The sequence below is a fragment of the Erythrolamprus reginae genome, chromosome Z (genome assembly GCF_031021105.1).
Source record: "Erythrolamprus reginae isolate rEryReg1 chromosome Z, rEryReg1.hap1, whole genome shotgun sequence".
NCBI classification, from domain to species: Eukaryota; Metazoa; Chordata; class Lepidosauria; order Squamata; family Dipsadidae; genus Erythrolamprus; species Erythrolamprus reginae.
Window position 1 is genome coordinate 58,430,875 of NC_091963.1, and position 16,735 is coordinate 58,447,609.

The 16,735-nt window shown below is 43.0% G+C and overlaps 1 protein-coding gene across 1 annotated transcript in view; it reads left to right on the forward strand.

The window, feature by feature from the left end:
• Positions 1-7,527, forward strand: part of IGFBP3 (insulin like growth factor binding protein 3) — a 73,526-nt gene extending 65,999 nt beyond the window's left edge. Inside the window, exon 4 of the mRNA XM_070767122.1 lies at positions 6,696-7,527. Within this exon, the coding sequence (XP_070623223.1) occupies positions 6,696-6,821 (126 nt within the window). The 3' untranslated portion in view covers positions 6,822-7,527. The remainder of the gene's footprint in view (positions 1-6,695) is intronic.
• The last annotated feature ends 9,208 nt before the right edge of the window (positions 7,528-16,735 follow it).

Sequence of the window (16,735 nt, forward strand, 5' to 3'; positions counted from 1 at the left end):
TGCCAAAAGACTTTCAAAAGACTCAAAAGACTTTTTGCAAAGAAGCCAATCCTGCAACATCCTAATCCCAAGCGGAAGTTTGTAATCCACTCGGACGCCAGCGATGTGGCAATAGCTGCAGTGTTATTACAAGACAATGGAAAGGGACAGTTGCTGACTTGTGCATACCTTTCCAAGAAGCTAACCCCCACCAAAAGGAGGTGGGCTATTTGGGAGACAGAAACATTTGCTGTACGTGTAGCACTGGGGACATGGAGGCAATTTCTGGAAGGTGGAGCAATTCCTTTCAAAGTGTGGACTGACCATAAAAACCTTGAAGCATTAAAGACCCCTTGGAGGCTTTCTCCTAAGCAAGTGCGATAGGCCCAATACTTCAGACATTTCAATTTTACACTGAAACATATCCCAGCTGGGAAGAATCTCATTGCTAACGCTCTGTCATGAAAACCACAGTACAATAGCAAGGGAAAGGAAGAAGTACATCCAATCATCCCATGTCTTTCCCCGCATCCTGAAAGTAAGGAGAAAGTTGCAGCTGTCCTCACCCAAGACCAGATCAGGAGACAGTTTCCACTAGGAAAGGGGGAATGGGAGAACAAATTGAAGTTAGCTTTGCCCACTTTCAACAACTATAAAGAAATCCTAATACTGATGGAAGGGTTGGCTTGGAAGGGAACCAAACTATATGTGCCTGCCAGTCTGTGATTAGAGATTCTCCAATGGAGTCATGACCCCAGACTAGGAGGCCATTTTGGGTTCCTGAAAACATTGCACCTGGTGTGGAGGCAGTTTTGGTGACCCAGAATGAGAGCGGAAGTCGAAGATTATGTGAAAAGTTGTGCCATCTGTGCCACCAGGAAACATAGGCTTGGAAAAAAACCCGGATTACTACAGCAAGTAGCCAGCCCTACAAGGCCTTGGGGAGAGATAGCGGTGGATTTCATAGTGGAACTCCCCGAGAGCAAGGGCAACATGCTTATTTGGACTGTCATCGATTTATTCTTCAAACAAGCCCATTTTATCACTTGTTTGGGGCTACCCACAGCCAGACACCTGGCTAAGTTATTCCTAAAACACATTTACAGGTTGCATGGAGTCCACCGTAGAATCATATCAGATCGGGGGGTCCAAGATTCTGGAGAGAATTTGTCCGCACCATTGGTTCCACCCAAGGACTTAGTTCTGTGTTCCGCCCTTCCACAAATGGAGCAGCAGAGAGAGCTAACACCCTAGTGGAACAATACGTCAGGTTTTAGGTGAGTTACCAGCAGAACAATTGGGCTGAATTGCTCTCTTTTGCAGAAGTAGCATACAACAATTCTGTACACAGCAGCACGGGACTAACTCCTTTCCAGGTTGCCAATGGTCAAGATTTTTTCCCATGCTGGAACTACCTACAGAACCTTCCTCGTCCAATATGTTGACAGAGTGGGTGGAGAAGCTGAAGAAAGGATGGGAGGACACCAAGAAGGTGCTGACAAGCCTACAAGAAACAAGCAGATAAACACCTATCTCCCCAACCTCCTTTTACAGTGGGAGATAAGGTTTTCCTGTCTACCAAATACATTCAGTTAAGGCTGCCTAGCAAAAAGCTAGGTCCTATATTCCTGGGCCCTTTCCCAATTGTAAAGTAATCAACCCAGTCACGGTGCAGATTGCCTAAAATCCTAGGGAGGATCCACCCTGTATTTCACTTCAGCCTGCTTAAGCCGGTGATTGGGTCCAACATTAGACCACACACACAGCCACCCCCTTCCCTTGTAGTGATACAGGGGTAACTGTACTATGAAGTGAAAAAAAATTGGGATTCCCGCATTTTCTGGGGTAATTTACAGTACCTTATTCATTGGAAGGCGTACCCTCTGTCGGAGGCTATCTGAGTAAAGAGTCGGGATGTCAAGGCTGATAGGTTAGTCAAGTAGTTCCATGAAAATTATCCGAATAAGCCAAAGGGGCACCAGGGGGGAGATAGAATGATTTGGAAGCAGTACTATGTTTTATTCTATTGTTCTAGGAGACGGGTCTTTGCGGAAGGGGGGGGCGCCTGTCAGGCCCAAAGCCATTATGTGACGTTAGAGGCTTTGGGCCTGCCACAGTTAGCAGTGATTGGGAAATGGGAGGGGTGAGAGAGAGAGATTGATATCACCACACATTCCTTACACAGAGTCCAAGGTCAACTGAACAAATGAAGAAGCCAGTGAATCCCTTCACTGGATTGGTCCATGTGATTGCACTTGTGGATGTGAGATGAACCTTAACCTGGATGGGGAACTGAAGATAATTTAGTGTTGGAATGATGGAGCATGAATCTAACATGGCGAAGTTAATAAATTGAACCTTGTGTGAGAGCACAGGAGTAGAATGCGATTTATTTCTCAGATGCTATTTGGTTCATTGACACATTGTTTCTTTGACTCAATCCTCACATAAAGCTTGTTCTAATAAATGGTGATAAATTTTTTTATTGCCTTCTCTTCTAATCCTAAAAGTATTTTATCTAATTCTGATGGTTCCATTTTAATATCTGGATCTTTTTTATCCTTACTATAGTTTGACTGAAGTTGTGGGTAGACTTGCCATTCTAGATCTATCTCCTCTTAGTGTCTCAAAAAATACTGGTGGTTTTTATTTTTTTCCTCCCATAAAAAGGCATGCCAGATGGCTTGCAAATCGTGTCTCTCCAATTTTAACAGTCTTTCATTGTTTAAAAATTGTATCCAATCTCTTATCCATAATAATTTAGTAACCAGATCATATTTTTCCTAATCCTGGAGTTCAAATTCCCCCTCCCTTTGAATCTTGCAGTAGTTTTAATTTAATTCTTGCCCTTCTTTTTTGCCAAATAAATTTGCATGGAATTTTATTAAGATTTTGGAAAAAAGATTTTTCAACCTTAATCGGTATGCATTGCAGTCAAAATAATAGTCTTGATAGGATGTTCATTTTTACTAGTGTGATTCTGCCCATAAAGGAAAGTTGAAGACTTGTCCATTTATCTAAGCCTAATTTTATTTGATTTAACAATTTGTTTTAATTATCTCTTTTCAATGTGATATACCTTGATATAATTTGTATTTCCAAATATGTTTTTTTGTGATTTGAATATCAAATTTCCCTATTAGTTCTTGTTCTTGTCTTTTAGTCATATTTTTAACAATCATTTTGTTTTTTTCCCTATTAATTTTTAAACCAGCCAATTCTCCATATTCCACCAGTGCTTCCATTAATCTACATCTTGACTGTAGTGGCTCTTCAGTTATAAATGTTAAATCGTCTACAAAAGCCTGCAGTTTGAATCTCTCTCTATTGACTTCAAGACTTTTAATCCATCCATCCAACTTAATGTTTCTTGTTAACACTTCTAATGATAATATAAATAGTAAGGATACTCTTTTTTAATTTGAAAGCTTTCCATTGTTTTCCCATTAATAATCAATCTGGCTTTCTGTCTTGAATATATCACTTTAAACATTCTTTTTTTTTTGGAGGGGGAGGTTCTCCATCATAAAACATACAATACAAAATATCTTCTCTTTTTAAAAGATGATTTGATTAGTACATCATATATAATCACAAAAAAATCTTAACTCAAATTTAATGTTGGTATCAATCTTTTTTGTTGTCAGGTTTCTAATTTTGTCATCCCAATTAACCAATTGTCTTCTAATTTATTTCATCATTAATGTTCCTTCCTATTTAAAAAACACCAATATTTCTAAAATCTTAAATATTAAGCCATAATATCTCCTCCCCTCCTTATACATTTTTCTAAAGAGCTAAAAACCCTTCTAGCTCTTATCTAATTAATCATCTCTCTTAATAATTAATATATCTTATAGCCATTATTAATACTTATCAGTGCATCATTATATACCTCATTTAAAAAATTCATTTATAATACTCATACAAATAAATTTTTATATATATGTATATGTTTAACAAAGTTACTAAGGTCAATAGTACTATCAATACTTAATACAAATTCAAAATAATTTCTAAAAATTATTATCGAAAAGAAAAAATCCCAACTATTTATCCCTTTCAAACTTCTGGTTTCCTTGTTTAAAATCAATAGCTTTCTGTTTAAAGTTAAGATCTTTCTTGTCTTTTTGTACTACCTTTTCTTTCTTTTTTGCCTCTTCCTTTCTTCAAGTAACCAGTCTTTACCAATCTCAACCTTCCCTTTTTCTTAATTTCTTCCTTAGTCTGCAAATCCCATGCTTCTGCTCACATCTGTTTTTTATTAGTGCTAGTACCAATATACTCATAATAAAACATGTGACCATTAGCCCGTTCATTCTCCACCAGCAGATGGCACCACCACTTAAAATAAATTCCTGGGTTTTTTATTTTAAGTCCAAGAAAAGATCTTAAGCTTCTTGTTTTAAATTCTTTTTTTTAGTCCAAATTATAAATCCAAAGAAGAAATAGTCCAACAATCTGGGTTTTAGCTATAACTTTCTGAGTCATTTCAATAATAGTTGAATATTTCCAATGTTACATTAGCTGCTTCCTCCCTCTTCTCTTTATATTTACTGCATAAATCCAAAAGGACAGTTCTTTAGAAAATTCTAGCCTAAAATTTTAGAAAAGTTTATATATGTCATATCTGTATTGACTTTGGGAATCAAGGTTATTGTTGTTTCTTCCCACGAGGATGGGATTTTTCCATTTTTAATACCTTGTTATATAGGCGTAGTAGTCCTATGCCCAGGGTTTCTTGAAAGGTTTTATATAGTTCCGCCAGTATATCATCTGGATCAGGTGTCTTGTTATTTTTTTTGTTTTCTAATTGTATTAGAAATTTCTAAGGGCGTTATTTCTGCATTTAAGATTTTTTGAATATCTATGGGGATTATCGGGAAATCAGATTTTTGTAAGTATTGCCAAATATTACTATTATTGTTTCTCTCTATATCATTGTATAATTTCTTATAGAATTCAAATATTATGCGTTTTTCCCTTTTTAATTGTATATTATTTCTTCTAGCTCATTGTGTAATTTATTGATTCTCTTTTCTTCCCTTTATTTTTTTATTCGATGGGCAAGCCATCTTCCAGGATTTTGGCATTTTCAAAGTAATTTTGTTTGGCATATCTTATTTGTTGGGCCAATTCTGCCTTATCAATATTATTCATTTTGTGTTTAATAAAGTTAATTTGTTGTTTTGTCTCCTAAGTGTTAGGTTCAAATTGAAGTTTAGCCTCTTCTATTTTTAATTCTTCAACTAATTTTCTTTGTAGTTCTTTTTGTTGTTGTTGTTCACTTTAGCCATGCAGGCAATCGCCACTACTCTCATAAACACCTTGGCAATAACCCACCAGTTTTGACAGTTTGTATCTTCTTTGTTGTGAATTTTGAAAAATAAATATAATTGGTCCTCCATCTGTAATTTAAACTTGTTGTGGTTTAAAATTTCCATTTTTAATCTCCATCTTCTAATTTTCTTTTCTCATTTCAATTTAATTCTTATTGGATTGTGATCGCCCAGTAATTCGTATCACTTGTAATTTCCTCTATATCTAAATTTAGCTCTGCTGATGACCATTCCATATCAATCCTGGACCAGGAACTATGTTGACCCGAGTAATAGTAAATTGTTGCATTGTTGTATTTCTGTCTTTGAGATTTAATTCATCTGTCATTTTAAAAAGATTATAGGCCAATTTTTTTTCATTCCTTTTTTCATATTATTACTCTTGTAGTCTATTTTCCTGTCAGTAATGGCATTAAAATCTCCAATTATGCCTATCTTCTCATACTCCAGATTGCCTATAATTTTGTGTAGTTTTTATAAAATGATTTCTGTCCCTCATTGGGAGCATATAGTTCAACTATTGCTATTTTTTTCTTCATTCAAGATTATTTCAACTACGAGTATCTTCCCATCATTGTCAGCATATATCTGCTTCATTGTAAATTCACTATTTACATATATTGCAACACCACTTTTTAAATACTTTGATAAGGACATAAATACATTCCCCAATCTAGGATAATATAGTAAGTGTTTGTTTTGGTGCTTAATATGTGTCTTTTGTATTATTATTACATCTAAATGCATCTGACTTATCTTATGTAAAGGGTTTTTTTTTCCTTTTGGGGGGTGAATTTAGTCCATTTACATTTATAGACATCATTTCTATTTCCTTTTTCATTTCTCTATCTATACTTTGGTTTAGCAGCTCTTGTTATTCTAATATCTTTGTATTCTTTATATTCTTTATTTCTCTTTTCATCTTGCTTCCCATTATCTACCTCTCCTTTCCTACTGTCTCTATTTTGTAACTGAGGTATGAAACAGTATTTGTTGAGTGAACAACAAGGAGACATCCAGGAGTGTGAACGGGGCTTCAGGGATTGCCACAGACCATTGCCTCCTCTATGCCTTGCCCTTTTGACTACATTCAGTGTATAAGACTCACCCAAATTTTCACCCTCTTTTAGGGCAAGAAAAAGTGCATCTTATACTCTGAAAAATATGGTATTTCTTTCTCCATGTGCTTGGGATAGTTTTAATATCAGTTTTGATTGTTAAATAAAAATAGTTATTCAAACAATGCAATTATTTTTTGTGATTTCTTTTTAGAGAAATACCAGTGTATTTAGTTAGGACCTAGCCCTAAAACTATTTAAAATGCTTAGATTTTTAAAATATTAATAAAATGTAACCCCTTTTCTCTTTGTTTTTTAGTGTCGTCCATCCAGAGGCTGGAAGAGAGGATATTGCTGGTGTGTAGATAAATATGGGCAGCCACTCCCTGGATATGGTGGGAAAAGGAAAGAAGAAGTCCATTGTTACAATTTAGAAAGCAAATAAGAGGAGACCCCTAGCTTCCATTGAGTCTGTATATGGCATCTTTACCAGCCAGAAGCCTTGGAGTGACTGGGCTACAGCATGGAATGCGTTGGACTTGGGAATTCTGAGTTTTGACTCCTATCTATATTGGAGAGAGTCAGTAGCCCTGGATTCTGCAACTGCATCCTACCACAGATTCACTTTCTGCTTTCTATAGATTGATATAGGGAGGTCTGAAATCCCAGATATATCTGCACTATTAACCCCCAGAATGCCGCTCCGAGTGTTGTGAGCCGCCCTGTGTCTGCGGAGAGGGGTGGCATACAAATCTAATAATTAATAAATAAATAAATAAATAAATAAATAAATAAATAAGGAAAGAGAAAAAAGGCACTTCAGAATGGATTCAGGGAGCACCCACTGTTTGTTTTTTGTTTTTTCAAATAATGGCCTGTGACCAATTTGATCCCGAAAGATAATCATGCTTTTATTTTGAAGAATTTGTAGACTGTAATTATCATGAAGATATAGGTATGACACAAGCCAAGTTAAGCATTTTAAAGTTACATTGGCTATCCATATGTTTAAACATCTTTCATTGAAATGAAAGAAACTTAAATTGCAATATTTAAGCTTAAGAAAGAGTTCCATTAAATTCAGTGGGAATTTATAGTTGATAAACATGTAGGATGGTACTATTAATACTGATTATCTTGGGCTGAATCAAACTCAGAGTTTTCAACTAAGATGTTTTGTTTTTATACAGGTCTTACAAGAACTTTATTTCACGGGTAAAACATGTGAACTTTTAAAATACACATGTTTCTACTTGGTTATTTTTTTCTGTCAAAATATATGACTATTCTGTTCATCTGTATTTAATATAATTTTTTAATAAACTATTTAAATGTAACATCAACATCACGTGTTACCAAAATTGTCTTTCCCAGAAACTGTTTGTGGATCAATCAATATTTACAAAATTCTAGATTCAGAAAAAAGCAGTACTTTTCAGTAAAATGCAATGCTCATTATATTTTAATTAGCATTGCTCATGAATCATTGTCCAATACTGAGTAACAGAATAACAGACTAACAGAGTTGGAAGAGGCCTTGAGGTCTCCTAGTCCAACCCACTTGCTCAAGCAGAAAACCCTATACCATTCTGGACAAATGGCTATCCAGCCACTTTAAAAGCCTCCAGTGATGGAGCACCCACAACTCCTGAAAGCAAGCCATTCCACTGATTAATTGTTCTTACTGTCAGGAAATTTCTCCTTAGTTCTAGGTTGCTTAGTTGCTTAGTTTCCATCCATTGTTCCTTATCTTGCCCTCTGGTGCTTTGTAAAATAAATTGACCCTCTTCTCATTGTGGCCACCTTTCAGAAATTGGAACACTATCTCAAAATTACATTTGTTGACACTAGTCTGAATCAGTTGCCAAATATTGATTAAATCAATTGAGTAACCATCAGGCAAAATTAGAAATGATAGATAAAAGGAGATAAGGATTTGATTATAAAAAATTCAAATCAAGTATCTTACTAGACCCTTAAATAGAGTTTAGTTATAGAATTACAATAGTTGAAAAATGCTTTTCAAAGTAACATCTGATCTACAAAAATATTATGCTATAATAAATTTGTCAATTTTTAAGATGCCATGATAGTCTGTTTAGCCAGATATCTGAACAGCCTGTTTAAAGGTTTACATATTTGTTCCCAGTACGCATATTAAATGGATTCCAAAATTCTTGATATCACATCACATTCATCAATGGATAAAAATAAAACGATTTCATGTAAGATACCAGACTATAAAAATACTAAGCAAAAAATGTCAAAGCTATTTGTTAAAATTCATAGAAACTATAAAATTTTGTGGCAATATTTCTGTTTTTGACTTACATATCAATGAGGAGATTACTGTAAGAGACAGCAATTAATCCAGTTAGTAATAAAAATAATTATCAGAAATTGAATTGATTCATTTTCATTTTACTTTGAATTACAATTAAATTAAATTGGACTGTTTACCCAATTAAATGCAAATATTAAATTAAATTGAAGTATTTTGGAATGTAAGTTCCTGGTTGCTAACCGTAATTAGTGTGGAATTCAATTGAGTAAAATATGTGGAATCAATTATTTTGGGAATGTAAAAAACATTGTTATGTACAAAAAATTACTGCTGGGTTTTGGACTTGATTGGTGCTCTTAGTGAGGAAAGACTTTATTTATCTATCTATCTATCTATCTATCTATCTATCTATCTATCTATCTATCTATCTATCTATCTATCTATCTAATTGGATTTGTATGCCACCTCTCTCCAAGGACTCGCGGTGGCTCACAGCATATACAAAAACAAAACAACAATATGAATCCAATTAATTAATTAATTAATTAATTGATACTACATTAAAACAACTATTAAATTTAATTTTTAAAAAAGGAAAACCAATCAAACTAATAATTCAGCACTCATACATAAAACAATCATTGGTCAGGGGAAGATTTAAAAGTCCCAAGCCTGGCGGCAAAGGTGAGTTTTTAAGCTCTTTCGGAAGGCAAGGAGGGTGGGGGCAGTACGAATCTCTTGGGGAAGCTGATTCTAGAGGCTCGGGGCTCCCACAGAGAAGGCTCTTCACCTAGGTCCCACCAGCCAACATTGTTTGGTCAACAGGATCCTAAGGAGGCCAACTCTGTAGGACCTCACCGGTCATTGGGATTCGTGTGGCAGAAGGCGGTCTCTGAGATAATCTGGTCCTATGCCATGAAGGGCTTTATAGGTCATAACCAACACTTTGAATTGTGCCTGGAAACGGATTTGTAGCCAATGCAGTCTGCAGAGATGTGGGCATTTCTTGGAAGCCCCAAGACTGCTCGCGTGGCTGCATTTTGGATGAGTTGAAGTTTCCGTAGCCCCATATAGAGAGCATTGCAGTAGTCGAACCTCAAGATGATAGGGCATGAGTGACCATGAGCAAAGACTCCATGTCCAAATAGGGCTGCAACTGGTGCACCAGGCGGACCTAGGCAAACGCCCCCCTTGCCACAGCCAAAAGATGGTGTTCTAAGATTAGCTGGGGATCAAGGAGGATGCCCAAGTTGCAAACCCTCTCTGAGGAGGTCAATAGTTTCCACCCCCCAGAGTGATGGATGCACAGATGGACGTGTCCTTGGGAGGCAGTATCCACAGCCACTCTGTCTTGTCTGGATTGAGTCTGAGCCTGTTGGCACCCATCCAGACCCTGACAGCCTCCAGACACCGGCACATCAATTCCACTGCTTCACTGAGTGGACATGGGGTGGAGATGTACAACTGAGTGTCATCAGCATACTGATGGTAACTCACCCCATGTCCTTGGATGATCTCACACAGCAGTTTCTTGTAGATATTAAACAGCAGAGGGGAGAGAACCGACCCCTGAGGAACCCCACAAGGTAGGGACCTTGGAGTTGACCTCTGCCCCCCGCTAACACCGACTGCGACCGACCAGAGAGGTAGGAGGAGAACCACCATAAAGCAGTACTTCCCAGTCCCAACCCATCCAGTCGGCGCAGAAGGATATCATGATTGATGGTATCAAAAGCCACTGAGAGGTCAAGAAGCACCAGGACAGAGTCCCACCAGAGATCATCCATCAGCGCAACCAAAGCAGTTTCCGTGCTGTAGCCGGGTCTGAATCCTGACTGCTGAGGGCCTAGAAGCATCCCTAGAAGCATCCCTGTGAAGCAGGCAGAGAGGCAGGCAGCAGAGAGGCAGAGCTGCTCCTTTCAAAGTGGAAAAGACATCTCCAAAGTATCTAAAACAATGAAAAAATACTAAAACAACTACTGAAGAGGTGCCCATGGACTCCTACCTTCTAGTGGAAAGCCTCCACAGAGCTCAGCTGGAAGAGAGCTAAAGGATTTCTAGTGGAAAGCATCCACAGGGCTCAGTTAAGAGGAAAGCCTTCGAATCCTTCAGCTATCCTGATCAAAGGGTAAGCAGGGACTATTGAGACATTTGTGCGGGATGGGTAGAGACCATTTGGATACAACTTTGCCATCAGCCTCAAGAGGACTGTTCAAAACTGCTTAAAATTTCAAAGTGCTGGCTGCGAAGGAAGAGGGGGGGGTACTGTACATTTGAAAGCCATTGTTCTTGCCTGTTTCAGCCACTTACCTCTTTCTTAACATTACAAACTGCTTAAGTGAAGTTGTTAAGTATCACCATGACAGCCAGGTCGTAAAGAGACCCAGAGAGCAGGAAGCCATAAACCCAGGCAGGGTATTGTTTAAAAGCCAAGATTTTTCCTTTGCTAAGTGCAAACTATGCTGGGATTCCCACAGTAATCCTCAAAGCCAGCAAGCCCATTCTCAGCTGAACCCAGAACTAAGGAAATAGCCTTAATTAACCTGGATTCAACTGGTAAATTTCGTGAAGCACTAACCTCCCCTCCCACATCCTGGAGACAGCCGCTGTTACAGAACAACACAAAGCATCTCAACACCCTATCTTCAGATCTGCAAAGCCTTTCCCAAACCACACCTCCCCCTTCTGATTACAGTGATCCCTCGAGTTTCGCGTCCTCGAGCATCGCGAAAGGGCTATATCGCGAGTTTTCAACCCGGAAGTAAACTCCGCCATCTGCTAGGGTGTCCCCACGCGCGCGCGCGTTGCTGGGGAAAGCGCACGCGCTTGGGGACACCCCACCTCCGCTTCCCAGCTGGGAAGCGGAGCTAGGGTGTCCCCAGCGCGCGCGTTGCTGGGGAAAGCGCACGCGCTTGGGGACACCCCACCTCCGCTTCCCAGCTGGGAAGCGGAGCTAGCGTGTCCCCACCGCGCGTGCGTTGCTGGGGAAAGCGCGCGCGCTTGGGGACACCCCACCTCCGCTTCCCAGCTGGGAAGCGGAGCTAGGGTGTCCCCACCGTGCGCGCGTTGCTGGGGAAAGCGCGCTTGCTTGGGGACACCCCACCTCCGCTTCCCAGCTGGGAAGCGGAGCTGGGGTGTCCCCAAGCGCGCGAGCACCCCAGGCGCGATCAACGGGGTGGGCGGGCGAAGGGCGGGCGGCAGTGGAAGTAAAAACACCATCTGCGCATGCGCAGATGGTGTTTTTACTTCCGCACCGCTACTTCGCTAAAAATCGATCATCGCGTGGGGTCCTGGAACGGAACCCTCGCGATGATCGAGGGATCACTGTACATCAAAGAAGAAGCCTAACTTCTCAAGCATCCTCAAGCATCTGGAAAACATCACCTCTCCCTTCATACACTGAATTTCCATCCCATTGCCTCTCCCTTCATACACTGAATCTCAAAGCAGACATGGTGTTCTATCTGGGTCACTCTGTAAGCCAAGACCAACCCCAAAAAGAGAAGCCAGACACACCGGTAAAAGGCAAAGGCAGTTTATAAAATTCAAGAAAAACACAGGTAACAGAAAATGTCCTTACAAACAGGAAAACGCTGGAACTTCAAATATACCAAGAAGGCAAAAGTCCATGCAGCAATACAGGATTCTTGCTGCCAAGACGAGGCTGTAGATAGCAGACCTACACCTCCCATGGGTCTTCCAAACTGCTGGGCCACAAGCCAGGAACAGAGACATCGAGAACAAAGCAGGTCACCGTAACTCCAACTGATAACACTCCACATGGCTTCAAGGGCTTGCCTGCCTTTTAAACCCTGCTAATGAGGACCACACCCAAGCCCTGCTGTTCCTAATTCACTGCTGATGATACTTCTTTAATTGCTCCTTTCTTTGATCTGAACGTCTCTGTCGCATGTCAATGACGGTTTGTGCTTTATCACCTAATGACTCCAAGCTACTGGCTGGGGAGAGCCCCCACCCCCGGGGCTATCCTGCTGTTTTCCCTCGTCCCATTCCTGACTTTCCTCTCCCTCGTCCGACTGCTCAGCCCCCTCCTCTTCGCTGTCATCCTCCTCCGGGCATGGAGCCAGCAGAGACACAGCCAGCCCCTGAGCAGCCTCAGGCTGAACCACAACACCATCTCCCCTCGGAAGGCCCCTCCCCACCTGCCAGCGGAGAGGACGTGGTTTCTGGGGAAACCGGGCGTGATAGTCCCGAATGAGATCAGGAGCGTCCAGCAATGCTGCTTCCACCCAGGAGCAATCATCAGGGTCCCCCTCCACCCATTGTACCTTGTATTGGAAACAAGTGTCCACCCAACGGGAATCCAGAATGACATGCACCATGGCATCAGGGAAGTGGTCACAAACACACGGGGCAGGAAACACGGGAATGTTGGGACGGAGCGGACAATTGGGAGGGACAGGGACTAACAGGGAACGGTGAAACACAGGGTGGACCCGTAAGTTGGCCGGCAAGGTGAGCCGGTAGGCCACCGGGTTGATAACCTTTTCGACGGGAGAAGGTCCCAGGAACCGGGGATCTAACTTGTGCCTAGGTAATTCGGAGGCTATGTATTTCGTGGATGGCCACACCTGATCCCCCACCACCAAGGGGGGCACATCCCATCTGGAGCGGTCAGCCACCCTCTTATAATCCTCCTTGGCCTTATTGAGATACCATTTGACCATCTCGTGTACCGCCTGCAGCTCCGAGAGGAAGTCCTCTGCAGCGGGCACTGGGGAATCTAAGAGGGTCAATGGGAAGAAGCGGGGATGGAAGCCATAATTCGCAAAAAAGGGCATGAGTCGGGTTGAGGAGTGGTGGGAGTTGTTAAAAGCAAACTCTGTGACAGGGAGGAACCGGGACCAATCAGACTGGTGATCCGCCACTACACACCGCAGGTATTGCTCCAGTATCCCTATGACCTTTTCTGTGCCTCCATCGGTCTGGGGGTGGTGCGTCGATGTGAGGCACACACACACATTCAGGGCTGACATCAATTTTCGCCAGAACCGGGCTGTGAATTGGGTTCCCCTGTCAGAGACCACCCAATCCGGAAGCCCACACAACCTGAAAACGTGGCTGATAAACATTTGGGCCGTGAGTTGGGCAGTGGGCACCCTAGTGCATGGTACAAAATGAACCATCTTGGTGAGCATATCCATCACCACCATGACTGCCGTGAATAATAATAATAATAATAATAATAATAATAATAATAATAATAATAATAATAATTTATTAGATTTGTATGCCGCCCCTCTCCGAAGACTCGGGGCGAGCAGAGGAAGGCATATGGGTCACAAAGTCATTGGACATGGCACCCCAGGGTCTCTCGGGCATGGGCAAGGGTTGCAGTAGTCCTGGCGGGGCTCCAGTCACCCCCTTGGCCGTACGACACCGGACACAGGTGGCCACATAGGAACGCACATCATCTTGGATGCGTGGCCACCAGAATGTCCGAGTGACCAGCTCTAATGTTTTGAAAAGGCCAAAATGCCCCACCACTGGACTGTCATGACACTGGACCATAATCAGGCCCCTCACTGGGCCTGCAGGAACATACAGCTGCCCCCAGTACTGGAGCAGACCGTCTTGGAACGTCCATGGGGAATTGGGTACTAACTCCTGCACCCTCTGCGTTACGAACCCATCCCCCCGCTGTGCCTCCCGTAAATAGCGACACAAGTCCACTGGGTCCTGGGTCGCAGCCAAAGCTGCAGGGGGAAGGATCGTCTGAAGAGGAGCCGGCTCCTTCGGGTGAGTGTACTCTGGCTTACGAGACAATGCGTCCGCTCGAGGGTTCTGGGTGCTGGGAGTGTACCTGATGCGGAAATTGAACCGCGCAAAAAAGAAGGACCAGCGATTTGTCTGTGGTTCAATTTCTGAGCTGTCTGGAGATACTCTAGGTTCCGGTGGTCCGTCCGTACTTCTATCTGGTGACGGGCCCCCTCCAGGTAATGCCGCCAATGTTCAAAGGCGGCCTTAACCGCTAAGAGTTCCTTCTCCCAAATTGTATAGTTTCGTTCCGAGGGTGACAATTTGTGGGAGAAGTAAGCACATGGAAACAGGATGTCACTGGGAGGAAATAGAGACAGTAGGAAAGGAGAGGTAGATAATGGGAAGCAAGATGAAAAGAGAAATAGCACTGTGCCAACCGCTACATCCGAGGCATCTGTTTCCATCACAAACGGCTGAGCGGGATCAGGATGACGCAGGAGCGGTTCAGCCATGAACGCTGCTTTCAGGGCATCAAAAGCCCGCTGTCCCGCCTCCCCCCAACTAAACGGGACTTGTTTCTGTAATAAACGAGTCAAGGGCGTGGTTAACGTGGCATACCCCAGAATAAAAGTATGATAGCAATTCGTAAACCCCAAGAGACGTACGTCTTTAACCTGATGTGGAGGTTGCCAAGACTGAAGCGCGGCCACTTTGCCCGGGTCCATGGAAATGCCACCTGGAGATAAAATGTGCCCGAGGAATTCGATGGTGGTCTGGAAGAATTTGCACTTCTCCAGCTTGGCATACAAATGCTGCTCTCATAACCGGAGCAGGACCCGGCGCAAATGGCCCAAGTGCATGGCATGGGTCGGGGAATATACCAAAATGTCATCAAGATAAATCACAACAAAATGATCCAACATGTCCCGAAACACATCATTCATCAGATGCTGAAATACTGCCGGGACGTTGGTGAGGCCAAAGGGCATCACGGTGTATTCAAAGTGGCCGTAACGAGTGCCGAACGCTGTCTTCCATTCATCCCCGGCCCGCATTCGGACCAAATTGTACGCGCTGCGCAAATCAATTTTAGTTTACACCGTTGCCGTCTGCAACCGGTCCATGAGTTCAGGGATCAAGGGCAAAGGGTACCTATTATGCACTGTGATGGCGTTAAGGCGCTGATAGTCACAGCAGAGGCGAAGATCCCTGTTTTCTTCTTCACAAACAGAACAGGGGCAAACAAGGGGGACTTGGACGGCCGAATAAAACCCTTGGTCAAGTTCTTCTCAATAAACTCCTTGAGAGCCACAAGCTCCGGCTCTGACATGGAGTACAAACGACCAGCCGGGAGCTTGGCGTCAGGGATCAGGTCTATGGCGCAGTCGTACGACTTATGCGGTGGTAGACGATCTGCCTCCTTCTCGTTGAAAACATTGGCGAACTCCTTGAGGCAACGGGGTAACTGGATCACGGGAACTACTGGGCTGTGGGCTGCGCACACATGTCGGTGGTGGTCCACACACTGCAAGCTGGAGAAAGTTACAAGGTTCTGGGACCACACCACATGCGGGTCATGCACGCGCAGCCACGACAACCCCAGCACGAGGGGAAAATGAAGCCCCTTGGTGACATAGAACTGCAGGGCCTCCTCATGAGTTCCGATGCACATCCGCACCGGTAGGGTCTGGAAATGGATGGGACCAGCCAGCAACACCCGCCCATCAATGGTCTCAACAGTTAACGGAGGGGTGACAGGACAAAGGGGCAAGGAATGGCATTGGGCAAAGGCTTCGTCCAGAAAATTTGTAGTCACCCCCAAATCCACGAGGGCCAACGCAGGATAAGTCCAAGTCCGTTGAGCAATATGCAGGGTCACAGAGAGCGTCAGGTGTTAAAATGGTCCGGAGTCGGTAGCCGCGGAGTCGGTAGAAAGTGGGATCCCTGCCTGACCTAGTGTTGCCACCAAGCCGGGCCCCCCTCATTTCCCAACTGCTCCGGCGACTGAGGATGTCCAGATGAAGGACCCGCCATCAGAGTCCATGACAGGGACAGTGACACAAGGGGTTGTCTCCTGGAAATGAACGGGGGAAGCCACTGGAAGCACAGGAGAGCTGGAGGGTACTGGAACGGCGGCAGCCACCGTGCTCCACCTCTTGTGGGGACAAACCACAGCAAAATGTCCCGGGGCCCCGTAATAGAAACACAACCCGGACGCCTGCCGATGCCCCCATTCCTTCGGGGTCTGGCGGGGTCGGGCGTAACTCATGTCCATCGGCTCCCCAGCGGAAACACAATCCATCAGGCATGGAGGCAGCACTGGTTGAAAACGTCAGGGCACAGGGGCTGGAGTC